Below are 23995 nucleotides of genomic sequence, written 5' to 3'. Positions count from 1 at the left end.
CATCTTTTGAGGCAAAGTGTTGGCTTGACCCTGGACCTCACTTTTTCCCAAGGATAATGCTCCTTCCCTTGTGAGTTGACATTCTTCACCACCATCTTATTCACCAGTGTGAGTCTTGCCACCCAGGCCTTCCATATACTTCATGGCCTCCCTCCTGTTTCGGTTTTTCTTGGGCCCTGAGCTGGGGCTTGTGATCTCTTCTCTGTCTTGCTGACTCCACATCCTGACCTGGGCTGGAGCTTGTTGGCTTGGGCATGAGATACATCATTTAGTGCAGAATTGGCTGTGCCACAGCTAAGATTCACTCTTGAGGCCTGGTGCTTCTGGGATGAGGATTTTTTTTAGCTTATGCTCTTCAGATTGGCACTGGCTCCACTGGGGACTATGTTGATGATGTCAGCTCAAGGACTGTGACATCACTGAGTGGAGACACAGAGAAGGGACTCCAGGGCCCCAGCAGGGGGATGGATGGTCCAGGCCCTGGCAAGATGGAGGACCCCAAAAAGAACAGGGCAGGTAAGGCGCCTGGGGCCTGATTGAGGGAAAGGGAGGTTCCCCACCTTGGGCTGTGTCTTGGCCCCTGGTTTTGTGTTCATTCTCTGCCTAGGCCATGCCACCAGATCCCGTGAGCCTTGTGGATGAAGAGCTTGGTCTGTGGGCCTTGTGGGTCAGGCTGATTCAGGGTTTATTTAGAGCTGAGTGAGAGCTTAGTGGCCCCTCCCTCCCTCTGGGATATTTTTAGCTCTAAACCTCAGTCTGGGCCAGGACTTACGGTGATATTTCTGTTCCCCTGGGGTCTCAGGGTCACCCTGCCCCCACTCAGGTGTGTTCAGAACCCACTTTCCTAGGACTGGAAATGAGGGTTCTTGTGGTGGGCTCTAGTTCCCCTTTCCTCCCTTACAGGGTATGTACCTTACTCCTTTGGTAGCCTACTGGCAGTGCTCACTGAACCCCCAGTCGTGTTGGTCCTTTAGGAATGGCTTGGTCTGGGTCAGCCCCTTCTAAAGCTGAGCCTGGAAGTGATAGCTCTTATTTGTGGAAGAGGGGCAGTGAGATTCCAGCTGTGCTGTGTTTAGGATCATGCCCTCCATCTGCGTGGCTTCCTTCGCATGCTGGCCTGTAGGGGCTTTGGAGACTATCTTCCTTGCCTCAGAAGGCTCTGGAAGAATGGCAGTGCACATCCAGGTGTCCTTGCGTGCACACCAGGAGTTGAGGCACCTGTCATGCCATCTGGCCGCTGTGTCCACTAGGACCACTGTCAACATGCCCCCTTGTCCAGGGGAGTGGTGATTAGGGGACAGTACAGTGTGATGGCCCACTGCAGTGTGATGGCAGGGCTTCTCCATGCTGTGGTCAGTGCCCCATGCAGGTCTCCTGGGACCTTTTGCCCATCGCCTCTTCCCAGCTGGGGCTGACTGAAGCAGTGTGCACAGACCACATCCTGGTTGGCCTGAGTGCCCAGGATGGTGCCTCAGGCATTCTGCTGAGCTGTGGGTTGGACAGCAGATCTACTGCGTACTGCTGGCCCTGGCTGAGTTGGAAGAGCTTCTGTTCTGTGCCTCAGCTTTGCTGTGAGCATAGGGTGCAGCGTCTCCTGTGGCAGGCTAGTGTGACATCCGTGCCTGGTGGAGATGAGCCCCAAAAGAGCCCACAGTACCTTCCCACATGAGGGGTAGGAATTTCCTTACCTGCCTGTCTGTGACTTCTGGCACAGGCTGGATACCTTGCTGGTGCTGGATTTGAGAGCATGGTGAGTCCTGCTTGACACAGCCCATGGGCTCACAGCCCTGACTTGCTGAAGATTTCAGAGGTCTTGTGTATTCCTGCTTTTCAGAAGCATGTCGAGAAATACTTTTTGTTTACCAGTCTTGGAGCTAGGGCCTGGGCACTGTCTTTGGGCTTTCTCAAGGCTAGCATTCTATCACTTGAGCCACAGTCCACATCTGGCTTTTTCTGTGTACATGGTACGAGGAATCGAACCCAGGGCTTTGTGCATGTTAGGCAAGTGCTCTACTTCTAGGCCATGCTCTTGGCCCCAAGAAATACTTTATAAAATTCACTCACAGGGCCAGGAGTTTGGCCTACTGGTAGAATGCTTGCCTAGCATGCATAAGGACCCAGATTCGATTCCTCAGTACCACGTATACAGAAAAAAGCTGGACTCAAGTGGTAGAGCCCTAGCCTTGAGGAAAGCCCAAGGATAGTGCTCAGATCCTGAGTTCTAGCCCCAGACTGGCAAATAAATAAAATAAAATAAAATTCACGCAAGCACAGTCATATTTCTGAGTCAAGGTGATAAATTCTTATCCCAGAAGCTTCTCAGATGGTGTTGTGTAGTTACCTCTGGCAGCCACTAACTAGGTAGGTCCTTGCACATGCGTCTTTTTCAGAGAGTCCCAAAGCAGGTCACACAAGATCCAGTGTCTTAACACCTTGCTGAACATATCTTATGTTTTACACACCTGCCTGTTGTACAGGCTTGTGTTTCCTTTGTATCTCTGCATTGCTGTGTCTGTGTCACCACAGCAGCTAGACACTGGTCACCAGATCTCGTGGCTTTGAAGAGAGATAGCAAGTATAGTGTTGGGTGTACACAGTCTTGGTTGCCCTGACTCAGTGCTAACCTGTGTTGCCACAGTTCATTTTGGCTCTGTGTGACAACAGATTCCATGTGTCTCTAAAGGGGGTCAGTGTTTTTATTATGGGCTGTGAGGCTTGAACTCTGGGCGTGGGCCCTGTCCTTGAGTTCTTTTTGCTCAAGGCTAACACTCTACTACTTGGAGCTATCACTCCACTTCCAGTTTTTTAGGGTTGGTTTTTTTGTTTTTGTTTTTTTTTTTTTTTTTTTTTTTTTTTTTTTTTGCACACTATCGCTACCACTAGGCCACACTCCCGGCCCTACTTTCAGTTTTTGAGTGGTTAATTGAAGATCAGTCTCACAAGACCAGGGGCGTGGTAGCTCATGCCTACTAACCCTAGCTACTCAGGAGGCTAAGATCTGAGGATCTTGGTTCAAATCTAGCCAGGCAGAAAAGTCCCCTAGACTCTTATTTCCATTAACCTCTGAAAAACAGGAAGTGATCCTGTTGCTTAAAGTGATGGAATGTTAGCCTTGAGCAAAAAGAAGGGATAAGGGACAGCACCCTAGCCCTGAGTTTAAGCCTCACAACCAGGAGTAAAAAAGGAGTCCTGAGCTTGCTTCCAGCCATGATCCTCAGATTTCAGCTTTCTGAGTAGCTAGGATCACAGGCATGAGCCACCAGCACCCAGCAAAATCAGGGTTTTCTCCTTCTGAAGTCCCAGGCCCTCCTCACATCTCTCAGGCCTGCCCCTCTGGGCTGTGGCCATTTTAGTGTATCTTCAATAAACAGAGCCCGTCTTAGCTTCTGTTTCATCTGGAACTTCACAAATCACTACTCTGTGAAGGGACTGTCCCTTAGATCCAGCAGATCTGGGGCTCCTTGTTCCATGTATTGGCCCCTAAACTCCTATGATGCTGGTTGGCGATGTTCTGCCCCCTTCTGGGGCCTGTTTTCTCATAATCTATTTTTTTTTTTTTTTTTTGCCAGTCCTGGGCTTGAGCTCGGGGTCTGAGCACTGTCCTTGGACTTTCTCAAGGCTAGAGCTCTACCACTTGAGCCTCAGCACCACTCCCAGCTTTTTTTTCTATATATGTGGTACCAAGGAATCGAACCCGGGTCTTCGTGCATGCTAGGCAAGCACTTTAACCACTAGGCCAAGTTCCTGGCCCCAATCTATTTTTTTTTTTCCATATAATTCAGTTTGTGGTTTTGGGGTTTTTTTGGCAGTCTTGGGCCTTGAACTCAGGGCCTGAGCATTGTCCTTGGACTTTCTCAAGGCCAGAGCTCTACCACTTGAGTCTTAGCACCACTTCTAGTTTTTTTTTCTATGTATGTGCTACCAAGGAATCGAACCCCGGTCTTCATGCCAGCTAGACAAGCATTTTATCACTAGGCCAAATTCCTACCCCACCCCAACCCCCGCGCCCCCAGTTTGTGTTTCCAAAGTTGTCTTCAAGAAAGTCTTGGTCTGGAATTGTAAGTTTCTGTCTCAAGCACATTTTAAATAACCTTATGGCAGGCCTGGGGTGGGGTCTTCCTGCCTGCGCAGGCATGGGGCATTCCAAGGATGTCTGGCGATTCTGAGCTCTGAATATCCCTTGCTTCATAGACCTCTCCTGCCTCCTTTTGTGTGGTATTGAGTTGCTCCCCCCCACCACCACACACACCTTTTTATGCTGATATAGGGCTTGAACTCAAGGTTCTTTTGTTATTGTTGTTGGTGGTGGTAGTGGTGGTCGTGGTCGTGGTGGTTGTGGTGGTCATGGGGCTTGAACTCTAGACCTGGGTGCTGTCCCTAGCTCTTTAGCTCAACACTAACGCTCTACCACTGAGCCAGAGGGCCATGTCCAAGTTTTCTGGTAGTTAATTGGAGATGAGTCTCATGGATTTTAGTGCTCGGGCTGACTTTGAATCTTGATTCTTAGATCTCAGCCTCCTGAATAGCTAGGATTGCAGGCATTAGCTACCTTCACCCAGTGAACTTAAGGCTTCTTACTTGGCTTTTGTGCTCACACTTGGCACTCTATCACTTAAACCATGAGTTTACTTGCTTTTTGCTGTGAAGGCAAAATCCACAGAATTGTCTCTTTTGGACTGGCTTTGAACCTTGAGCCTCAGATCTGAGCCTCTTGAGCAACTAGGATTGCAAGTATGAGTCACTGGACACCCAGCATGAGTTGCTGCCAGTGCTTATAAGCAGTGAGCACCTCACATATGGCCCTCAGGAGATGAGCAAATCAGTGATCTCTGTACCCTCACAGGTAGCAGACTGGTCTCTGCAGTTTAGTGCAGGACTTCTAACCACATCAGGAAGGAATCTATCCTCCTACCATGAAATGGTCTGGTTTAGGTTCCTGATTTCAGACTTTCATCTGCCCACTCTTTCTCTCTACTTCTTGCTCAAGAGAATTATCTAGGCCACTTTGAGGAATGAATCTCTTTTCCCCAAAGAGTATAGGGGTAGTATGTCCCATGTCCTCAGTGCCTCCAGTGGCCAGTGGCCGGTCACATCTTACCCTGGGTATGTGGTTTCTTCTAAACCTTGGCTCTTAAGGCAAACTAAGTGTCCCTAATAGAGGCCCCTCCTGACTAATTGCTGAGTCAGAGCAGATACCTCAGCCCAAGCACCAGCCCCCAACACCTAGACCCTTGAGATACCTGTCACCAGACCCCTTAACTTTTATAATCATGTCTCTTGTAAAGGACACATACCCAGAAACAGATTCATGTTGGGAACGGGAGTTATGTAAGCCTGAACTTACTTATGGCCTAGGGATTCAAAACTCACTTGAATCCGGGTGCCAATGGCTCACAGCTATAATCCTAGCTACTCAGGAGGCTGAGATCTGAGGATAGGAGTTCAAAGCCAGCCCAGGACAAAAAGTCCAAAGTTCGTGAGACTTTAATGTCCGAATAACCACCAAGAAACTGGAAGTGGCACTATAGGTCAAAGTGGTAGACAGATAGCCTTGAGTGGAAGAGTGCAGGGATAGCACCCAGGCCCAGAGTTCAAGTCCCATGACCAACAAAAAAAATAGAAAAAAAAAAGTTCTGGCATGGAGAAATTATTATGGAGAGCAGCTTCCATGTCAGAGCTGAAACCAAACACATACTGCTTTTAGGACAGCTCAAAAATCTCTTAATTTCTGGGCCACAGCTTTCTACTTAGGATTGAAACTGTCTGTGTTACCTATCTCACAAACTTGTTACGAGAATAATGTGATATTATCCTCATAAAGTGTGTCAAAGTGTGTGTGGGGGGAATCACAAAGTTCCTATCTATCAAATGCACAAGGGTTATAAGGCTCAGAGGCATTCTGGCTTGTATCATCCTTCTGGCTGGACCTGCTCACTCTTCCCATCTCTATATGTGCCCCCTGAGGTGATCGATTCATCATCAGGTGCCCCAATCAGTCTCTTCTGGTCATGTGGGTACTGGGGAAAGAAGATGCAAGCATGTTGGCTTAGGGGTGGGGTTGGGGGGGTTATGCATTCGTGTGTGTGTGTGTGTGTTAGCATGTTAGCCTCTTGAGTGTGCATCTCAGTGACCTGCCCTGTGGAATGCAGAGGTTTTCTGAAGAAGGCATGCCTGCTGTGTTGAGCTGCCCAGTGTGTCCATGCCAGCTGTGCTGTGCTGGTTGCCGAGCAACTTCTGGTTTTAGCCTATGATAGCCTTCACTAAGTACAGGTGTTCCTTGCAGATATGAGGACATACCCTCCCAGCTGCATTGCAGAGGCTCTTGTGCTTGGCCCAGGCACCATCTCATTCTCACGAGACGCCCTCAATGCAGGGCCCTTCTTAAGTCTCCAGGTTACTGGATGTTACCTGGGTCTCTTATCCACTTCTGTGCTGTTGGCAATTGGCAGCAGATGCCACTTTCAGATGTACTGACAAGAACAAGTCTGGCTATGGCCATAGCCAGACTTGGCTGAGCACTGTCAAAAGGAGCTGGTCCAACTTGTGGCCTCAGTGGGTGGGGAGTGGGAGCATGGTATGACTGGAGGAAGCAGGACCTGAGCTGGCTCAGCCTAAAGAGGTTGATTATGCACCCTTTTAGGCGAATGGATGGCTTCAGGGGTGTCCTACTGAGTGCAGGAGAGACTGAGCCAGTTGTTACATCTTCTTTCTTCCTCAGAAAGACCCTGCAGGGCATTCCAGAATGGGTCCAGCACTGGCTAGTGACACACACAGGTGCTGTTGCATCCAGTCTCCTGGCTCCCTACCACAGTGTATCCCATAATGCCAAGGCCCTGGGCCACAGTGAAGATGAGCTCCAGGGAAGGAAAGGAGGCTCCTATTTCCCAGATACATGGGAGGGCACCGCTGATTGTGTACAGAGGTCCTCAGAGTGCCCAAGGAAGAGGTTGATGTTTAGCCATTGGCTGTCTGGGGCTCCCTTCCTCTTGAGGCAGCAGGGAGAGAGAGTCACATTTCTGGGAAACTTGACAGACAGGGATGTCATGTGCTCAGTGGTCACTCACCTGCAACCACACTTCCTACCACTTCCCTGTGCCCAGCGCCAGCCAGCACAGGGCTGGCTGCCTGCCATAGTTCAGGCGCGGAAATACAAATCCAACCTGGTACAACAGCATTGCCCACCCATTAGAAGGCTGTGAACAAAGGGATGCTGAGGAGAGGTCGAGACCCGGAGCCTTCACCCACTGAGGGGATGTGAAGGTGATGCATCTGCTGTGGAAAGCAGACCACTATGTGGCCTTTTGTGTCTTGTTCTTGCCCTGAGAATACTCAGGGTGCCTTCATGTTGTAGTATGTGTCAAAACTTTACAGCCAGGTGCAGTAGCTCTCGCCTATAATACTAGCTACTCAGGAGGCTGAGATCTGGGCATCAGGGTTCAAAGCAAACCTGGGCACTAAAGAATGTGAGACTCAATTAATCACTAGAAAACAGGAAGTGGGGCTGTGGCTCAAGGGGTAGGGCAGTAGCCTTGATCTGAAGAGCTCGGGGACAGTGTCCAGGCCCAGAATTCAAGCCCCATGACCCATAAAAACAAAACAGCAACAAACAAAAAAACTTCACTACTGTTCATGGCTCAGTGATACTCCTTTGTGGAGAACCACATTGTGTCCACTCATCTATCACAGACACTGGATTGCTGCTTGCATGCTCATATGCATGTTTCTTTGTGCACCTGTTTAATTCTCAGGTACACAGATTACCTGACACTGTGGCCCCTTGATTTGCCTATTGTAGATGTTACCAAAGACCATAAGATGGTGGTTTGTACAGATCTTTGGCCCCTGATTTACAAATAATAGTGAAATATATGTTACTCGGTTGGAAGGTGTATGTGTGCATGTGCATGCACACCAGTCTTGGGGCTTCAATTCAGGGCCTGGCCTCTATCCCTGAGCTTTAGCTGAAGATTAGTGCTCTACCTCTTGAGCCACAGCACCACTTCAGCTAAGACTTCATATCATATCAGTGGCCCACCCTTAAGCTGATTCTTATGAAGCTGTAGTACCACAAGCTATGTGGTTTTAGCTTCTCTGAAGGAGGAAGGCAGGATGAAGCAGATGTTTATGATGTTAGGCCTTTAAATTCAGGGCATCCTGTTTCCTAGGCAGGCACTCTACCACTTAAGATATACCCTCAGTGTTATTTTTTTTTGATAGTCTCATATTTTTATTGAAAGTAGTTCTTAGACCATTGTCTTCCTACTTAAGGCTTTCATGTAGCTGGATGGCAGACATGTATCATTATGCCCCGCTTGGTATCTTGCTAACTTCCTAGGGTGGCTTCAAACTGATCCTTACCTTACCATTTCTGTCTCCCTAGTAGGTAGGATTACAAATGTGAACCACTGTACCATATGGGGAAAAAGCTTTTGAGACGTGGCTCCTGTCATTTGTCACCTACGTCAGAAGTACCCTTGGCCTCTCTGAGGCCTCTCTGAGGCCAAGGAGCCATAGAATTGTGGGAAGTGGAACTACTTCCATGAAGCCTTTCTTCACTCATTCACTAGAGATGCCCCTAGCCCCAGATCACAGATGGGAACAAAGTGCAGTAAGAAGTGTGCACTCTGAGTCTCCGTGGCCTTTGTTTCTGATGCAGCTCACGTATGTTTACGTACTGTGATTTCCAGTAGCGGCTTCCAGACGGCTGGCTCCCTCATCGGCGTCCCTGAAGGACGGACAGAGTGGCTGGCGTGGCCTCCCTGGTGCGTGAAGGCGAGGGCTGGTGTCTGCTCTTCGGGCCTGGTTGCCCCACCAGAGGGAGTGGTCAGTTTCCTGGTTGGGGACAGGAAACCACAAGAAAAAGTGCTGGGCAGGCTGTGACAGGCATGGGATGAGCCAGGCCCAGACTACCAAGATTATGGGGGCCCCCAGATAGGACGGGACATCCTGGGGGGTGTCCACCTTGCCCCTGGGTCTTAAACCTTGAGAGCTAATAAGGTGATCCCAGATAGCCTCAATGAAGATGATATACTCAGAGCCTCAGAACTCTGGGTGTAGGCTGCTGCCTGATTCCCTTGGAGGGAGCATCTCCAAACCCATCCTGAGCTGGTCAGCTCACTCATGGAGTGTACTTTCTGCCACCCAGGCCAGACAAGTATCCACTGTTTTTTTTTCTTTCTTTCTTTTTATTTATGTATTTATTTTTTAATGGGTCATGGGGCTTGGACCCCGCCTGGGTGCTATCCCTGAGCTCTTCAGTTCAAGGCTACCACCCTACCTCTGGGCCCGGGCATGGTCCCTGAGCTCCTCAGCTCAAGGCTAGTGCTCTACCATTGAGCCAAGTCCCACTTCCCATTTTCTAGAGCTTAACTGGAGATAAGAATCTCAGGCTGGCTTTGAACTTTGATCCTCAGATCTCAGCCTCCTGAGTAGCTAGGATTATAGGCATGAGCCACTGCATCTGGCTAAGTGTCCACTGTTTCTTGCCCTGCAGATGCAACCCTTGCCCTGTACCCTCAGCTGCAGGTGGCCCTGCCTGTCGCAGGTGCCTAGTGACAAGCATGCTATTCATTCTGCTATTGATGAAGGCTTTTGCACACGGGCTGGAGCTCTACTACTATGTAGGATAGTGACAGCCAGAAGGAAGGTCACCACAGCCATGTTCAGGCAGGCCTGTGCTGCAGGCAGCTGCCCTCCTTCCCCCTGAGCCATGGTTCCCGCCACTGCCTGAGGCCATGACAGTGGGTCACCAGGGAACGACTTAGTGGGTGGCTAGGACCAGGGATCCTGGTGGCTATTTTAGTTCTTGGTGCCAGAACTGGTATGAGCCACTGACTGACATTTCATAGAGCCCCAGTTATGCTGCTGCTTGGGAGTTTATGCAACTAAGTAGCAGCATGCTCAAGAGTGTGGGTGTAAGTGCACCATTCCTGATGCTCTCTCACCTGTGATCCAGTCTCCTTTCAGCAGTGACTCTGGGGAAATGGACTAGTCAAGGGCTGGTATTCCCAAGATCCGGGTACTGCAGTTGGCCTGGTTCCCAGAGGACCCTGCCCTGTGACCTTCCACCCTGAGGAGGAACTGGGAGTGCTCTGTTGAGACAGGTACAAAGTGAAGCCCCTAGATGGGTACAATTCAATGGTCCTGGGCTCCAGAGGGCCCTGTGGAGCTACAATTCCAGACCTCCTCACTGTGTCCCCAACATTCATGTAGCTGTGTCATAGTCCCTATTTATGACTATCAGCCTTGGGGCCACTTGCAGCTGACCAGGCCCTCCAGCGTGTATGTCAAAAAGTGTGAACAATCCAGATGGAGGAGGTTTGGGCACAGTAGAGTGCAGGTGGCATTATTCAGATAGCATTGTTGTTCTGGGACTTAGTGCCTCCTTTACCTTAAGGGAATCTCCAAGAAGGAAGTTTGGGGCATTTCACTCTGGGGTCTGTATGGAGCCCCTCTTGCTCATGCTTGCTTGTAAGAATGCAGCTAGCCTGAAACTGGCAAGACCTGTGGCTGACATGGTCGTCTGCTCTAGACACTCGCTGCTCACCTTGCTCAGTAAGAGCCTTTGTTGTCCTTGATCTCCATTCTTGTCCTGTCCTTCCTCTCTTCTTAACTATTTACAGTTGCTCAAAGGAGCAATATCCTGTGATGCCTGAATGAGCAGATGGATTTGACTTTGTGAGATTTTTGGGGTTTTTTGTTTGTTTGTTTTGCCAGTCCTGCAGGTTGAACTCAAGACCTGGTCACTGTCCCTGAGCTGCTTTTGCTCAGGGTTTACACTCTACCGTTTGAGCCACAGCACCACTTCCAGCATTTTCTGTATATGTGGTACTGAGGAATCAAACTCAGGGCTTCACAAATGCTTGGCAAACACTCTACCACTAAGCCACATTCCTAGTCTTGACTTGTGGTTTTAATGCTGGGGATTGAACCTGGGTCTCTGAAGGAGCAGATTAATTGGATTGATTTTGAGACAGCATCTTGCACTGTCGTCCAGGCTGAACTGGAGCTAATGATCCTCCTGCCTTGGCCTCTCTAGTCCAGGTGGTGCTACCACACCCTGTGCCCTGTAGCAGAAAAAAGAAAAAAATTAACATGATTCCTTTGGCCTAGGGGCTTGAGAACTGAAAGATTCTGAGGTAGGAGGCTCTGTGCTGGGAGCAGCAGAAGCTCTTGGTAGGAAGGCTTGGGGCCTGCACCTGGTAGGGAGGATTGAATGTGACAAGGACTGTCAAGAAAGTCTGTAGGACCCAACACTGGCTCAGTGGGTGCAGGCCAGCCAAGTGTGTGGGAATGGCTTCTCAGAGCAGATTACTGCCCTTTCCACCTGGTCCCTTCCTTAGGCCCTTTTCTCCTTTCTGTGCCCTATGAGCCATCTCCCCGGCCATTCTGCACAGCACCTGTCTAGGCTTCCCACCACGAGCCCTGGAGAGACTGCGACTGGGCTGCATAGCTCTAGCTCCCTGCTTCCACAGCCTACTCTCTCGCCTGTGTCAGCGTTCTTCCTGGGATGGAGAGGCAATGGAGGTCTATCTGAGGTCAGGTGGGAAGACTCCTGCCACTGTGTGGGCCTTACTTGTTCTGTCGTCTGTAACCTTTCCCCTTTTCATAGCAACCCTTAGAGTAGAGGTAGGGACCAGCAGACAGGCTTTCTGAGTTTGAGGCCTCCTGTCATGCTTTAGCTTGCCAGGGGCCTCTGCTGCTTAAGGGACAGCCTATTCTTCCCCCCCCCCCCCCCCCCGCGCCCTCTCTTTCCCTTTTTGCCAGTCCTGGGGCCTGAACTCAGGCCCTGAGCACTTTGAACTTTCTCAAGGCTAGAGCTCTACCACTTGAGCCACAGCACCACTTCTGGCTTTTTTCAACGTATGTGATACAAAGGAATCTAGCCTGGGTTTTCGTGCATGCTAGGCAAGCACTTTACAGGAGGCCAAACTCCCGGCCTGGGACAGCCTATTCTCTTGGACACTTGGTCTAAGCTATGCATCCCATCTTCCCCTTGGGGCAGGAATGTTGCCTGTCTCGGACCTCAAAAGATGTCTCTGGAAACACAGCCCCTAAGAAGCCGTGTCCTGGTGGTGTGCTTGGTTAGCCTGCTCGCCCAGGTTACCCCAGAGACAGCCCTGCCTGGTGCTATGATGGCCTCACGTGCCTTTTGACCTGTCTCTCTCTACTTCTCTTTCTCTGCAGCTGGGTGCCACGAGATTTGAGGCTGTGGGACCTGACAGCAGAATGTCTCCTCTCTCTGCAAGCAACCCCGAGGCCACCAAGATGAGCACCACGGCTGAGCCCACAAGTGTGGCTGCGTGTCACTAGCTGGGAGCCGCAAGGCCGCCACAGCTGGTGTGATGGTGTATTAGCGCAGAGCGGTGACCTCAGGTTTCGCAGACTCGGGATTGCACAGAGCAGAGTCACCGTGGAGAGGCCAGGGTACCACAAACTTATGGATTTTGACAAGAAAGGAGGGAAAGGGGAGTTGGAGGAGGGCCAGAGAATGTCCAAGACCGGCGGGGGCCGGAGCAGCCATGGCGTCCGGAGCTCGGGGACCAGCTCAGGGGTCCTGATGGTGGGCCCCAACTTCCGAGTTGGCAAGAAGATAGGCTGTGGCAACTTCGGGGAGCTTCGCCTAGGTAAGCCCCCCACTTGTGCAATGGCAAGGAGAGCTGGGGAGGTCTTTGCCGACAGGCTGGGCTGACAGGACTGTCCCCCACCACTAGTGGATATCCTTGCCATTGTCAGGCCACTAATGACGTTTCGGGGAGAGACCCCCGACCTGGCCTCTCTAAGGCCTTTTGTGAGGAGCAAGACCGACAGAAGCCATGCACAGCTGATGGGGAGTGGCTGGCTGCGCATTTACAGTAGTTAGCTCCTTCCCCAGGTTCTGACCTGGACACAACCTGGCATGGTTTGTAGGCCTATCTGGAGGCAGCGCTGAGTGAGGGCTGGCCGTGTTTAGCCACTGTGCCACACTATGTACCCCTTTTCTTTGGTACACAATGCTTAGTCCACCCAGCTCCCCGGGCATACACTTGAAAGCTGAGGCGATCCCAGACAGGGCCCTAGAATGGACTTTCTCCTTAGCAGAGGGCCTGCCTTCAGAGGGCCTAGGCGGTCAGTCTGCCAGACTTGAGGAGCTCTGTTGTTATCAAGCCAGTCTCTCTGGTCAGCTATCCGTGGAAGGCTTCTGATCCCCAAAGCTGCTGGAGGCCCAGCCATGCCAGACCCCCTAACCCTTTCACATGGTATGGGGATCCTTGGTACTAGGCAGCTGCTACTGTCACTAAGTCTTGGTGAGGGTCTGAGTGCACAAGCTTGACCTTATTTGTGCCTGTTTCAGTGTAAGTCAGGGTCCCAGAGGAGGAGCAAAGAGGTGGTGGCAGAGAACCAGACTCGTGTGCATGCTTCGTGCCAGACACTTACTGCATCAGGCACCCAGCTTCCACCTGGAGTGGTCAGATGAGAGAAACTGAGGCACAGGGAATGTATGCAGTTTGGCTACACCGCAGAGCAACAGCCACGCTGGAGCCCCCACTCACCCCGTTTCTGTACCTATAAGTGGAATGGTGGCACTTCCTCTCCTGAGGGGCTGATGTGAGAATTATAGCAGTAGATTAGTGTGACAAGCACACAGTAAGCTCTCAGAAGTTTGGGGTCTCTGACTTAGTGGCCCCTTCTTGTCCCAGGAGGTATGTGATTTTTGGAAGGCCTTTTCTCAGTGCCTTTACTTAGTGTCCCCATCAGGCCAGCCTCGCGACTCTGTCCTGAGTCTGTATGGCCTTTTGCTGAGTCCCTAGGCCTTCACCTCTGTACACAGGTTGCCTCCCACCACCCTGTACACAGAGCCTTGCCCGCAGCCTCAGAAAGTCCCAGCTTCGGGGAGCCTCCCCTGCCCCTAGGACATTGACACTTGCAGACAGAGAGATGCAGGATGCACAGTGCAGGCTCACAAATACATAGAACACAACTTTGTGTGTGTTCACATGCACACACACACAGACATGCGCACGAGCTTATGCAGACATGGACATACCTGCATGCAATCACATGTCCAGCACTGTCTTCTGGCAGCCTGGAGCGTGACCCTGCCCATCATTGGGGACACAGTTGGCCTGAGTCCTTTGCTTGGACAGTGGGAGCAGTAGCTAAACAGCACCAGGTCCCTATACAGCTAAGAGTCCACATCAGCTGTGGGTGGCTTTTATTTTTGCTAGTTGTGTAAATGACAGTTCTTTGAAGCCTGGCCTCTGGCTGCATGTTCGCATGTGTCAGTCATTGCTCACTGTATAATACTGTGGGGTTGTCCATGTGTAGCATGTACTGTGTGTGCTTTTATTTCTTTGCCTGCCTGCTAAAGGATGTTCAGGTGTTTCTGTTTGGGTGTCTGGGGGTAGAACTGTCCTGCACCCCTTTCTCTGAGGATGTCAGCAGCTTGGGGAGGTGTTCATGTCTGGGTGCTGTAACTCCAGCATCTTCAGTGCAAATCTAGATTCTTTCCTTGGCCCCTAGCCACTACCAGATTGGCAGGCTGTCAGGCCTGTGTGGCCATAACTGCTGCAATGGCTTCTTGAGCAACTGAGCTCCTCCTCCTAAGGTCCTAAGTCCACAAAGACTTCATGTGCATGTGTGCATGTTTTTCTTGAACCCAAGCTCTCCTCCAGGGCACCCAGCTTTCTGGCAGGTGTCAGAATATGGGGGCTGGGTCAGCCTGAGGTTTCTTCAACAAAGCACAGTTTTAAAAAAAAAAAAAAGCCAGTTGTCAGTGGCTCACGCCTGTAATGCCAGCTATTCAGGAGGCTGATGTCTGAGGATGTGGTTCAAATCCAGCCCTGGCACAAAAGTCAATAAGACTCTTAACCTCCAGTTAACCACCAGAAAACCAGAAGTGGCACTGTGGCTCAAGGGGTAGAGTGCTAGCCTGGAGCTGAAGAGCTCAGGGATAGTGCCAAGACTCAGAGTTTAAGCCACCACCACCAAGAATCACCATAAAACATAAAACAAGATTGACCAGGGAAGGGGCCTGGAGCCTGGCCTACGGATAGAGTGCACCTAGTCTACGTGAAGCTCTGGGTTTGACTCCCTGGTATCACATATACAGAAAAAGCTGGCAGTGGTGCTGAGGTAGGGCGCTAGTCTTGAAAAAGCCCAAGGACAGTGCTCAGCCCTGAGTTTAAGCCCCAGGACTGGCAAAAAAAAAAAAAAAGATTGACCAGGGAGGTGTCATCACATCTGGAAATAGCTGCGCATGAGACAGTGGAGAGGGCTTAATGTGAATATTGCAGATGGTGAAGCAGATGTTCACACATCCTCCCAGAGTACATTAAAAAAAGCCACAACAGGAAAAAGTCTAATGATCCAAAGTGGGCAAAATATGTGAACAGACCCAATCCAAAAGAAGACCTATGAAATGACAGCTCTTCAGAGAATGGCTCATGTGAGCCTGCATCTTGGACTTACTGCACTCCACCACACATGAGAGCTGTAACCTAAACACAGCCCAGCATCTGCTGTGGCCAAGAAGGGGACAAGATCAGAGTTCCTCAGATTGCTGCAGCAGGAGGTGGGAACAGCTTACACACTACACATGGCCTTGACTTATGGTGGTTGTCTTCTTGAGACTTCTCCATAACCACCTGTGTGGTGGAAAAGTATAGGTGGAGTATTGTTGCTGGCAAGTAGAGGCATTTCTGTGTGAACTCGCCTTGAAGGGGAAAGTGGACCAGAAACAGATGTTGAACTTGATCACAGGTGGCACCAGTAGGAGGGGTGCTGGCTGTGCTGTGTCAGGACTTGGAAATGCCTCTACAAGTAAAGCATCCCAGCTGTATGAGCCCAGCTTGCTTGGAAGTCTGAATAAATCACAGTTCAGAACCAGATCAGCTGTGGCAGAAAAGTCCATAAGGTTCCCCTGAGTGAGGGGATGCCTAGAGTAAGTGAATGGTGGCTCAGGTATGCACCTGAGAAAAGTGAGATATCCTGTCCTAAAAAGAACTAGCAGAAAAAATTTTTAAAATGGGTTGGAGATATGGCTCAATGATAAAGTGCCAGCCTAGCCTAGCAAGCACTGTGAGCTCAAACTCTAATACCACCCTCCCCACTTTAAAAAAAAAAGACCTTGAGCTTCAGCACTGGTGACTTACACCTAAAATTGTAGCAACTGATAAGGCTGAGATGCAAGGCTTGTAGTTTAAAGCCAGTCAAAGCAGGAAAGCCTGAGACTATCTCCATTAAACTACCAAAAAACTGCAAGTGATGCTATGGCTCAAGCAGTAAACTTGTTTGAGTCAGCATCCTGAGTTCAAGCCCCAGGACCAGCACTGAAAAGAAAAAACAAAACAAAAAACCTGAAAGTGAAGCTATATGCTCAAATAATAGAGCACCAGCCTTAAGTAAAAGAACCAAGCAAAAAATGTGTGAGGCCTGGAGTTCAGGCCCCAGGCCCCAGTACTGGCACAAGAAAAGCAACTGAATAAAATGTGCCCACAACAACAAATCCTAAGAGATGGCAGGTGCACTGCCCTGTCGGGGCAAACAGGAGGTTCTGCACAGAATTTCTGCTGCTAAGCACTCTGTGTGTTAGCAGTTGACAGAAGCAGAGCCACCCAGGGACCAAGCCAGAGGGCAATATGCTCAGCTCACAGGCTCAAGACGTCACCTTCTGCAGTGCCACTCCAGGCCTGATGAGATCCTGCAGGCCATTTGGGGACACCAGTGAACTGACGGTTGGCTCTGGTTGGAAACAAGCACTGGACAGCAAGGCAGCATTTAAGCATAATGAGGCCAGAGAGAGCTATGGCAGAATGTCTATACAGGCATAGCAGAACACCAGGGACAAACCTCAGCCTAGAGGCCTGTAGGGATGTGACCATGGGGATCTCAGCTTCTGAATAGTTTTGATCCCCTCAGCAGTCTCCACACCTGCTGTCTTCAGAGCCCCCAGCTGTCCTGCAGTAAAGGCAGCAGAAGCGCTTATTGCAGCGGGTGGCAGACAGAATGAAAGCAGCATACCAAAGGCCCAGCTTGGGAATTCATCTGGGACAACTCTGAGGTGGTTATGGGTGGGGCATGCAGAGGCTGGAGACTGGGCATCCGTAGATGCATATGGGCTGTGCATGTTCTGTGAAGACACAGAGACCAGTTCTGAAACTGAGATAGGATCCCGCCCCCCTCGTGGGCCTGGCTTCCTGGAAGTGCAAGTGGCTGACCATCACCTGTCTGCCAGTCTGTCAGCAAGTGATCTTCATTATGGAGCCTAGGTGTGGTGGGCACAAGCCTAGAGGGCTGCCTCAAGCATGGGAGAGGTTCTGTCCTAGCCAGCCTGCCCTTTCTGGACTGCTGGTGGGAAGCCTAGAGTGGAGTCTAGGGCTCTGGGCTCATCCTTGGGCTTCTTAGGCTCAGTGAGGCAGGTAGAGTATACAGAGGGCCTTGAGCTAGAGGGACTTCATGGGATGAGGTGTCCTGGCACCAGGAGAGTAGGCCCACTTGTAACCAGGGCAGAGGTGCTTTTTTTGTGTGCCAGTCTGGGGACTTGAACTCTGGGCTAAAACTGCCTGGGTGCTTGAGGGTTTTTTTACTCAAGGTTATAGCACTCTTACCACGTAAGCCACTGCTCTACTTGCTACTTTTTTTTTTTGGTGGTTAAACAGTTTCATGGACTTTCCTGGCCAGACTGGCTTCTAACTAATCCTCTGATCTCAGCCTCTTGATAAGCTAGGCTTGCCGGGCACGGTGGTGCATGCCTATAATCCTAGCTACTCAGGAGGCTTAGATCTGAGGATCGAGGTTCAAAGCCAGCTTGGGCACAAAAGGACCCTAAAGAGCTCAGGGACAGTGTTCAAGCCCCGTGACCCACAAAAAAATAAAAGCTAGGCTTCCAGGCATGAGCCATGGTGCTGATTGTGGTGAAGGGTGAGGGTAGTGTGGGCACAGTGGGCAGGAGCCCTGTGGTCCTGATGCCCTCTGTTCCCACAGGAAAGAATCTCTATACAAACGAGTACGTGGCAATCAAACTGGTGAGTGTGTTCTCCCATGTGGTTGGGGGAGGGGAGTGCCGTGGCCTCCACGGGGAGCCTGGGGGGGCTGGTAACTGACCCCTGTCTCCCAGGAGCCCATCAAGTCCCGGGCCCCGCAGCTGCACCTGGAGTACCGCTTCTACAAGCAGCTGAGCACTGCAGGTAAGGCGGGTGTGGTGGCAGGCTGCGTCCCCTGCGGGGGAGCCGGGATGGCACCGAGACACCACGCTGTTTCCTCCTTGCAGAAGGAGTCCCTCAGGTCTACTACTTTGGCCCCTGTGGGAAGTACAACGCCATGGTGCTGGAGCTGTTGGGGCCGAGCCTGGAGGACCTGTTTGACCTGTGTGACCGGACCTTCACGCTGAAGACGGTGCTCATGATTGCCATCCAGCTGGTGCGGGCAAAGTGGGGGGCTCGGGGTGGCACGACTGGGGGGGCATGACCAGGGAGGTCTGCCTCCACTGAGGCCCCTTTCCTGCCCAAGATCACACGCATGGAGTACGTGCACACCAAGAGCCTCATCTACCGAGACGTGAAGCCGGAGAACTTTCTGGTGGGGCGCCCGGGGACCAAGCGGCAGCACTCCATCCACATCATCGACTTCGGGCTGGCCAAAGAGTACATCGACCCCGAGACCAAGAAGCACATCCCGTACCGCGAGCACAAGAGCCTGACGGGCACTGCGCGCTACATGAGCATCAACACGCACCTGGGCAAGGGTGAGCTGGGCACAGCACCGGGGGCGAGGGCCGGGGCCGCGGGCTGCACTGAGCCTGCTGTTCCTGCTCTTGCCCGCAGAGCAGAGCCGCCGTGACGACCTGGAGGCCCTGGGCCACATGTTCATGTACTTCCTGCGCGGCAGCCTGCCTTGGCAGGGGCTGAAGGTGAGGCCGGGCTAGGGCGGGGAGGAGGCAGGAGCAGGAGGCTGGGCCGGGTCGCCTCACCATGTTCCCCGCAGGCCGACACGCTCAAAGAGCGGTACCAGAAGATTGGTGACACCAAGCGGGCCACGCCCATCGAGGTGCTGTGCGAGAGCTTCCCAGGTGAGGCTGCGCGTCCTGCTCGCGGGCCGCCCCTGCTGCCCGGTGCCCGGTGCCCGGCCCGGCCTCATTCTGCCCTGTGTGCCCTCTGCAGAGGAGATGGCCACGTACCTGCGCTACGTGCGCCGCCTGGACTTCTTTGAGAAGCCGGACTATGACTACCTGCGGAAGCTCTTCACTGATCTCTTTGACCGCAGTGGCTACGTGTTCGACTACGAGTATGACTGGGCTGGGAAGCCTCTGGTAGGTGATGCCAGGAGCCTAGCAGTGGACGCAGTGGTATGCAGAAACCCCGGGTAGATTGTGGGTGTGTGGTAGGGAGCTCCTGGAAAAAGTGAGGGTGGGTGGGGCACCCCGTGGGTGGGGCACCCCTGGATGGGGCTGTGTACTGATAGTATTCTCTGGGGATGGGTGGAGGTGTGGATTCTCTCAGAGGAGGGGTGTTTAGGTAGGGTGTTCCCACAGGTGTTCAGGGGAGCCTGATAGGTGAGTGGAGTCCCCACAGGTAAGAGGGGAGGAGCCTCTGTAGGTAATGGGCTGCAGGTAGAAAGCTCCCCTAGGCGATGGGGAGTGGCGAGTGAGGAAGTGTCTTGTAGATGGTAGAAGTGGAGAGTATAGGGACTGGGAGTTTGGCCTAATGGTGTAGCGTTTGCCTAGCATGCACAGACACCTGGGTTTGATTCCTTCGTATCATATTCATGGAAAGAGCTGGAAATGGTGCTGTGGCTCAAGTGGTAGAGCGCTAGCCTTGAGAAAGCCCAAGGACAATGCTCAGGCCCTGAGTTCAAGCCCCAGGACTGGCAGAAAAAAAAAAAAAAAGCCAGGTGTAAGTGACTCTGTGGCTCAAGTGGTTGAGTGGTAGCCTTGAGCTTGAGAGCTCAAGGACAGCGCCCAGGCCCAGGGTTAAAACCCCACAACTGACGACAAAAAAAAAAAAACGGGCAGGGTGGCTCACGCCTATAATCCTAGCTACTCAAGAGGCTGAGATCTGATTATTTTGGTTCAAATCCAGCCTGGGCACTAAAGACCCTGAGACTTGTATCTCCAATTAACCTCTCGAAAACTGGAAGTGGCGCTATGACTCAAGGGATAAGGGCGGTAACCTTGAGCTGAAGAGCTCAGGGACAATGCCCAGGCCCCTTGACTGACCCCCCCCCCAAAAAAAAAATAGAGTGAACAAGTGATGAGGTGAGGGTGGGAGGAGCCTCCTGTGTGGTCGGGGGAGCTGCATGCCCCAGGAGGCCTGGGGGGGGGCAGCCCCTGCCCAATAGGGAACAGGTGGGGATGTGCCTATCCACTGGACAGCAGGCCAGGGGAGCCTGGTAGAGAGGGTGGGCGCCATGGCCCTTCCCAGCCCATCCTGTCCTCTTCCACAGCCAACCCCCATCGGCACTGTGCACGCGGACCTCCCTGCCCAGCCCCAGCACCGAGACAAAGCCCAGCCCCACAACAAGAACCAGGTGAGTGCTGTCCTCCCCGCCTCCCGCAGCCAAGCAAGGGCGAGGCGGGCATGACCCCTCTTTCCCCTGCCCGCCTAGGCCCTGAACTCCACCAACGGAGAGCTGAACGCGGACGACCCCACGGCCGGCCACTCCAATGCCCCCATCACTGCCCCTGCGGAGGTGGAGGTGGCCGAGGACACCAAGTAAGGCTCTGGGTGTGGCTAGGGGCGGCGGGGGTCCCTTGGTCCTGTAGCCAGCCCATCCCTGATGCCCTTGTCCACCCCCTGCTCCTGTGCAGGTGCTGCTGTTTCTTCAAGAGGACGAAGAGAAAATCAATGCAGCGGCACAAATGACCCAGGCGTCTGCAGTGCTGTGACTTTCTCCGAGCAGCCGTGGGGCGCTTGTTCAGGACGCCTAGGGGTCCATCCTCAGTGGCCCGGGGTCCAAGCCCAGCCAAAGCCAGGGCACAAACTGTGGGACTCCCAAGGCCCAGAGCAGCCACGGGCTCCCACCCCCGGGACGTGGGGTCACTTCCTTCACGTAAGACTTTGGCTGAAATTTCTACACCCGTGTCTAGTCCTCCCCTCCGAGAGCATTAACTATTTAAAACAAGGATAAAAGGAACAAAGCAGAGGCCGCCCTGCGCTCGCCCCTCCTGCCGCCCGTGCTCAAGTGCATAGTGTGGTCCCCGAGGCCCAGGCCACCCACTCCCGTTAGCCTCATAAAGTCCAGCTTGTCTCCCTCTATCCAAAGGCCGTTTTCTGCAGGGGGGACAGGCCCAGCCTGGGAGAGGCTCTTGAGCCAACTCACCAGCTGCCAAGGAGGGTCTCAGGCATTGCTGCCAGGGTGAGGCCAGCCCTGGGCCTCCCCAAAACCAAAGGGGAAGGCGGGGTGGGGCTGCAGCTGCGGCCAAAGTCAGCCTCGCAACCAAAATGCTGCACCAAAGCTCGGCACCCGGTGCGGCTGTCGCAGCCCAGCCCTGTGGAGCTTGCACCTGTCAGGCGGGCGCTTCTTGACACACCTGCTCTGGAGGCTGTGCCCAGATGCCCCGGACCCCGGGAGGTAGGCAGCCACTGTACTGCGGAGCACATGGGCCCCTTTGTGCCCCTGCTGTGCTGCAGGAGGCTGTGGTCCAGGAGATGCCAGAGGAAAAAAAATCGCCTTAATGCCCCCACTCAGCCCTGCAGAGGGCACGGGGCAGAGGGCAGCCAGTGTGGTGGGGTGCCCCTTCAGGTCCCCAAATGGCCAGGGCAGAGGCACCTGGGTATCCCTGGGGGCGGTGATCGTTCAAACATAATTCTTGCTTTACAAAGTGTACAGAAATGGCATTTACGTTTCTCTGATGCTTCCTTGAAGCCATAGAATTTAGGGGCTTTTTTAAAAAAAATAAATAAAAGAAAAATGAAACCATTCCCAAGTGCGGCATCTGGTGTTTGTAGAGCCCAGCCCCAAGCTGGCATCACTTGCACTCTTGTCAGGGTGCCGAGGGGCTGTGGGTCTCGGGGCGGTGTCCAGCTGAGTCTCTGGGATTAGAAGCAGAGCACAGACAGGCAGTGGGAGCCAGGCGAGTGTGGACTCCGCTCACTGCCCCCTCGGAAGAACAACAGAAGGCAGATGTTGGGGTGGGGAAGACGAGCATCCGTCTAAGCTGCAGTTCCTGACTGAGCGCAAGGTGAGCCCTTCCCTCCTTTCTCAGACCTTTCTCCCCAGCGGCTGGACAAGAAACAAGCACAAGGGTCAGTCCCCGACTGCTGGATGCATTTCAGCTTCCTGCAGGATGGGGGTGGGGCAGCACATGGGGAATTTTCTTTCCAAAAGCCCCAGGATGGACAGTCAGACTCCAAGATGGGAGACCCACCTGAGTCAGAGTCAATACCACAGAGGCCCGAAAACAGCCAATTGAATTCCATCTTCTCGTGGAAGAAACCAGGGTGGGCGTCTTGCATTACGCTCTGCTACGGAGCTGCGACTCCCCATGAGACAAAAGGTTTTTTGTGGGTTTTTTTTTTTAAATGATTTAAAAAAAATAATTCGTATACATTAGTTTCACAGGGGGGAAGTGTTTATTGTGATGTTTCCATACAGGCATACTCACCCCACTCTGTCATTCTCCCTTACCTTCTCTCTCTTAAATCAATAGCAGCAGCTTTCACTGTTCTAGTTTCACATAGGCAAATAAACTACATGAACCATATTCCTTCATTCATTCATCGTCCCACTGCATCCTTCCCTCCCAACAGAGCTTGGTTTAAAAATAAGTTCTAGAAATAAAGAATTAACTGCAGGTATGGGAGACTGCCATGAAATACTATAAAAAAGAAATCTGGGGCTGGGAGTTTGGCCTAGCGGTAGAGTGCTTGCCTAGCATGCACGAAGACCTGGGTTCAATTCCTCGGTACCACATACATAGAAAAAAGCCGGAAGTGGTGCTGAGGCTCAAGTGGTAGAGCTCCAGCCTTGAGAAAGTCCAAGGACAGTGCTCAGGCCCTGAGCTCAAGCCCAGGACTGGCCAAAAAAAAAAATCTGGACACCTAAAAAGATGAAAAGAGGTTGAAGAAATTAAAACTCCAAGCACACACCAGGCAGTGTGGCTCACATCTAATCCTAGCTATTCATGAAGCTGAGATGTGAGGATCCGGTGGAAGCTGGCCCAGGCAGGAAAGTCTATGAGGCTCTTCTCTCCAATTAGTCACCAGAAAATCAGAAAGCGCTGTGGCTCAAAAGTGGTAGAGTGCTCTCTTTGAACAAAAGTAAAACTCAGGGACAGTGCCCAGGCCCTGGGTTCAAGTTCCACAACCGAAAAGACAAAAAGCAACAAAAAACAACCATGCATGTGTTAGCTATGATCCCCACTATTTTCTTGTGAGGCAAGAAAATCACACATTTGAGACCAGCCTGGATTACAGTCTCAACAAAACTGACCAAAACAAACAGCAGGGGGAGTAGAACACTGCCCCAGAAGGTCCAAGGTCCCTATTAAGTCACTTGAATGTTGTGGTTTTTGTTTTGTTTTGCCAGTCCTGGGGCTTGAACTCAGGGCCTTGGACATTTTTTGCGCAAGGCTAGCACTCTGCCACTTGAGCCACACCACCACTTGGGACTTTTTCTGTGTATATGGTACTGAGGAATCGAACTCAGGGCTTCATGCATGCTAGGCAAGCACTACTATTAGGCTACACTCCCGGCCTGGAGTGGTTTTCATTCCCTGAAAAACAGCTAGTGGTAGAGTGCTTGTCTAGCGTGCACGAAGACCTGGGTTTGATTCCTTGGTGCCATGTACATAGAAAAAAGCCAGAAATGGTGTTGCGGTTCAAGTGGTAGAGCTCTAACCTTGAGAAAGCCCAAGGACAGTGCCCAGGCCCTGAGTTCAAGGCCCAGGACTGGCAAAAAAAAAAAAGGGGGGGGGCGGGAGTTTGGCCTAGTGGTTAAAGTGCTTGCCTAGCACGCATGAAGACCCGGGTTCGATTCCTTGGCACCACATACATAGGAAAAAAAGCTGGAAGTGGTG

At 52.0% G+C, this 23995-nt stretch overlaps 1 protein-coding gene across 1 annotated transcript; it reads left to right on the top strand.

Moving 5' to 3' along the window:
* The first annotated feature begins 415 nt into the window (after nucleotides 1-415).
* On the top strand, nucleotides 416-21899 carry Csnk1g2 (casein kinase 1 gamma 2). Its single transcript, XM_090338912.1, has 12 exons — nucleotides 416-516; nucleotides 12187-12626; nucleotides 17965-18005; nucleotides 18098-18167; nucleotides 18251-18399; nucleotides 18490-18724; nucleotides 18804-18889; nucleotides 18964-19048; nucleotides 19140-19288; nucleotides 20422-20505; nucleotides 20584-20690; nucleotides 20786-21899. Exons 2-12 carry the CDS (start codon nucleotides 12440-12442, stop codon nucleotides 20838-20840), a joined length of 1248 nt encoding a protein of 415 aa, XP_090195038.1. The 5' UTR covers nucleotides 416-516; nucleotides 12187-12439; the 3' UTR covers nucleotides 20841-21899.
* Nucleotides 21900-23995: the final 2096 nt, after the last annotated feature.

The sequence above is a fragment of the Megascapheus bottae genome, chromosome 1 (genome assembly GCF_031878675.1).
Source record: "Megascapheus bottae isolate mThoBot1 chromosome 1, mThoBot2.hap1, whole genome shotgun sequence".
NCBI classification, from domain to species: Eukaryota; Metazoa; Chordata; class Mammalia; order Rodentia; family Geomyidae; genus Megascapheus; species Megascapheus bottae.
The sequence above is the reverse complement of the archived record's forward strand: the minus strand, read 5'-3'. Positions and strand labels throughout refer to the sequence as shown.

What these genes read in the sequence shown, in the direction of transcription:
- Csnk1g2 (XM_090338912.1), top strand. Translation starts at nt 12,440, where the DNA reads ATGGATTTTGACAAGAAAGGAGGGAAAGGGGAGTTGGAGGAGGGCCAG. An exon ending in CAAGCAGCTGAGCACTGCAG is followed by an intron (nt 18,168 to 18,250) that starts GTAAGGCGGGTG and finishes TCCTCCTTGCAG; the next exon opens with AAGGAGTCCCTCAGGTCTAC. An exon ending in GAGGTGGCCGAGGACACCAA is followed by an intron (nt 20,691 to 20,785) that starts GTAAGGCTCTGG and finishes GCTCCTGTGCAG; the next exon opens with GTGCTGCTGTTTCTTCAAGA.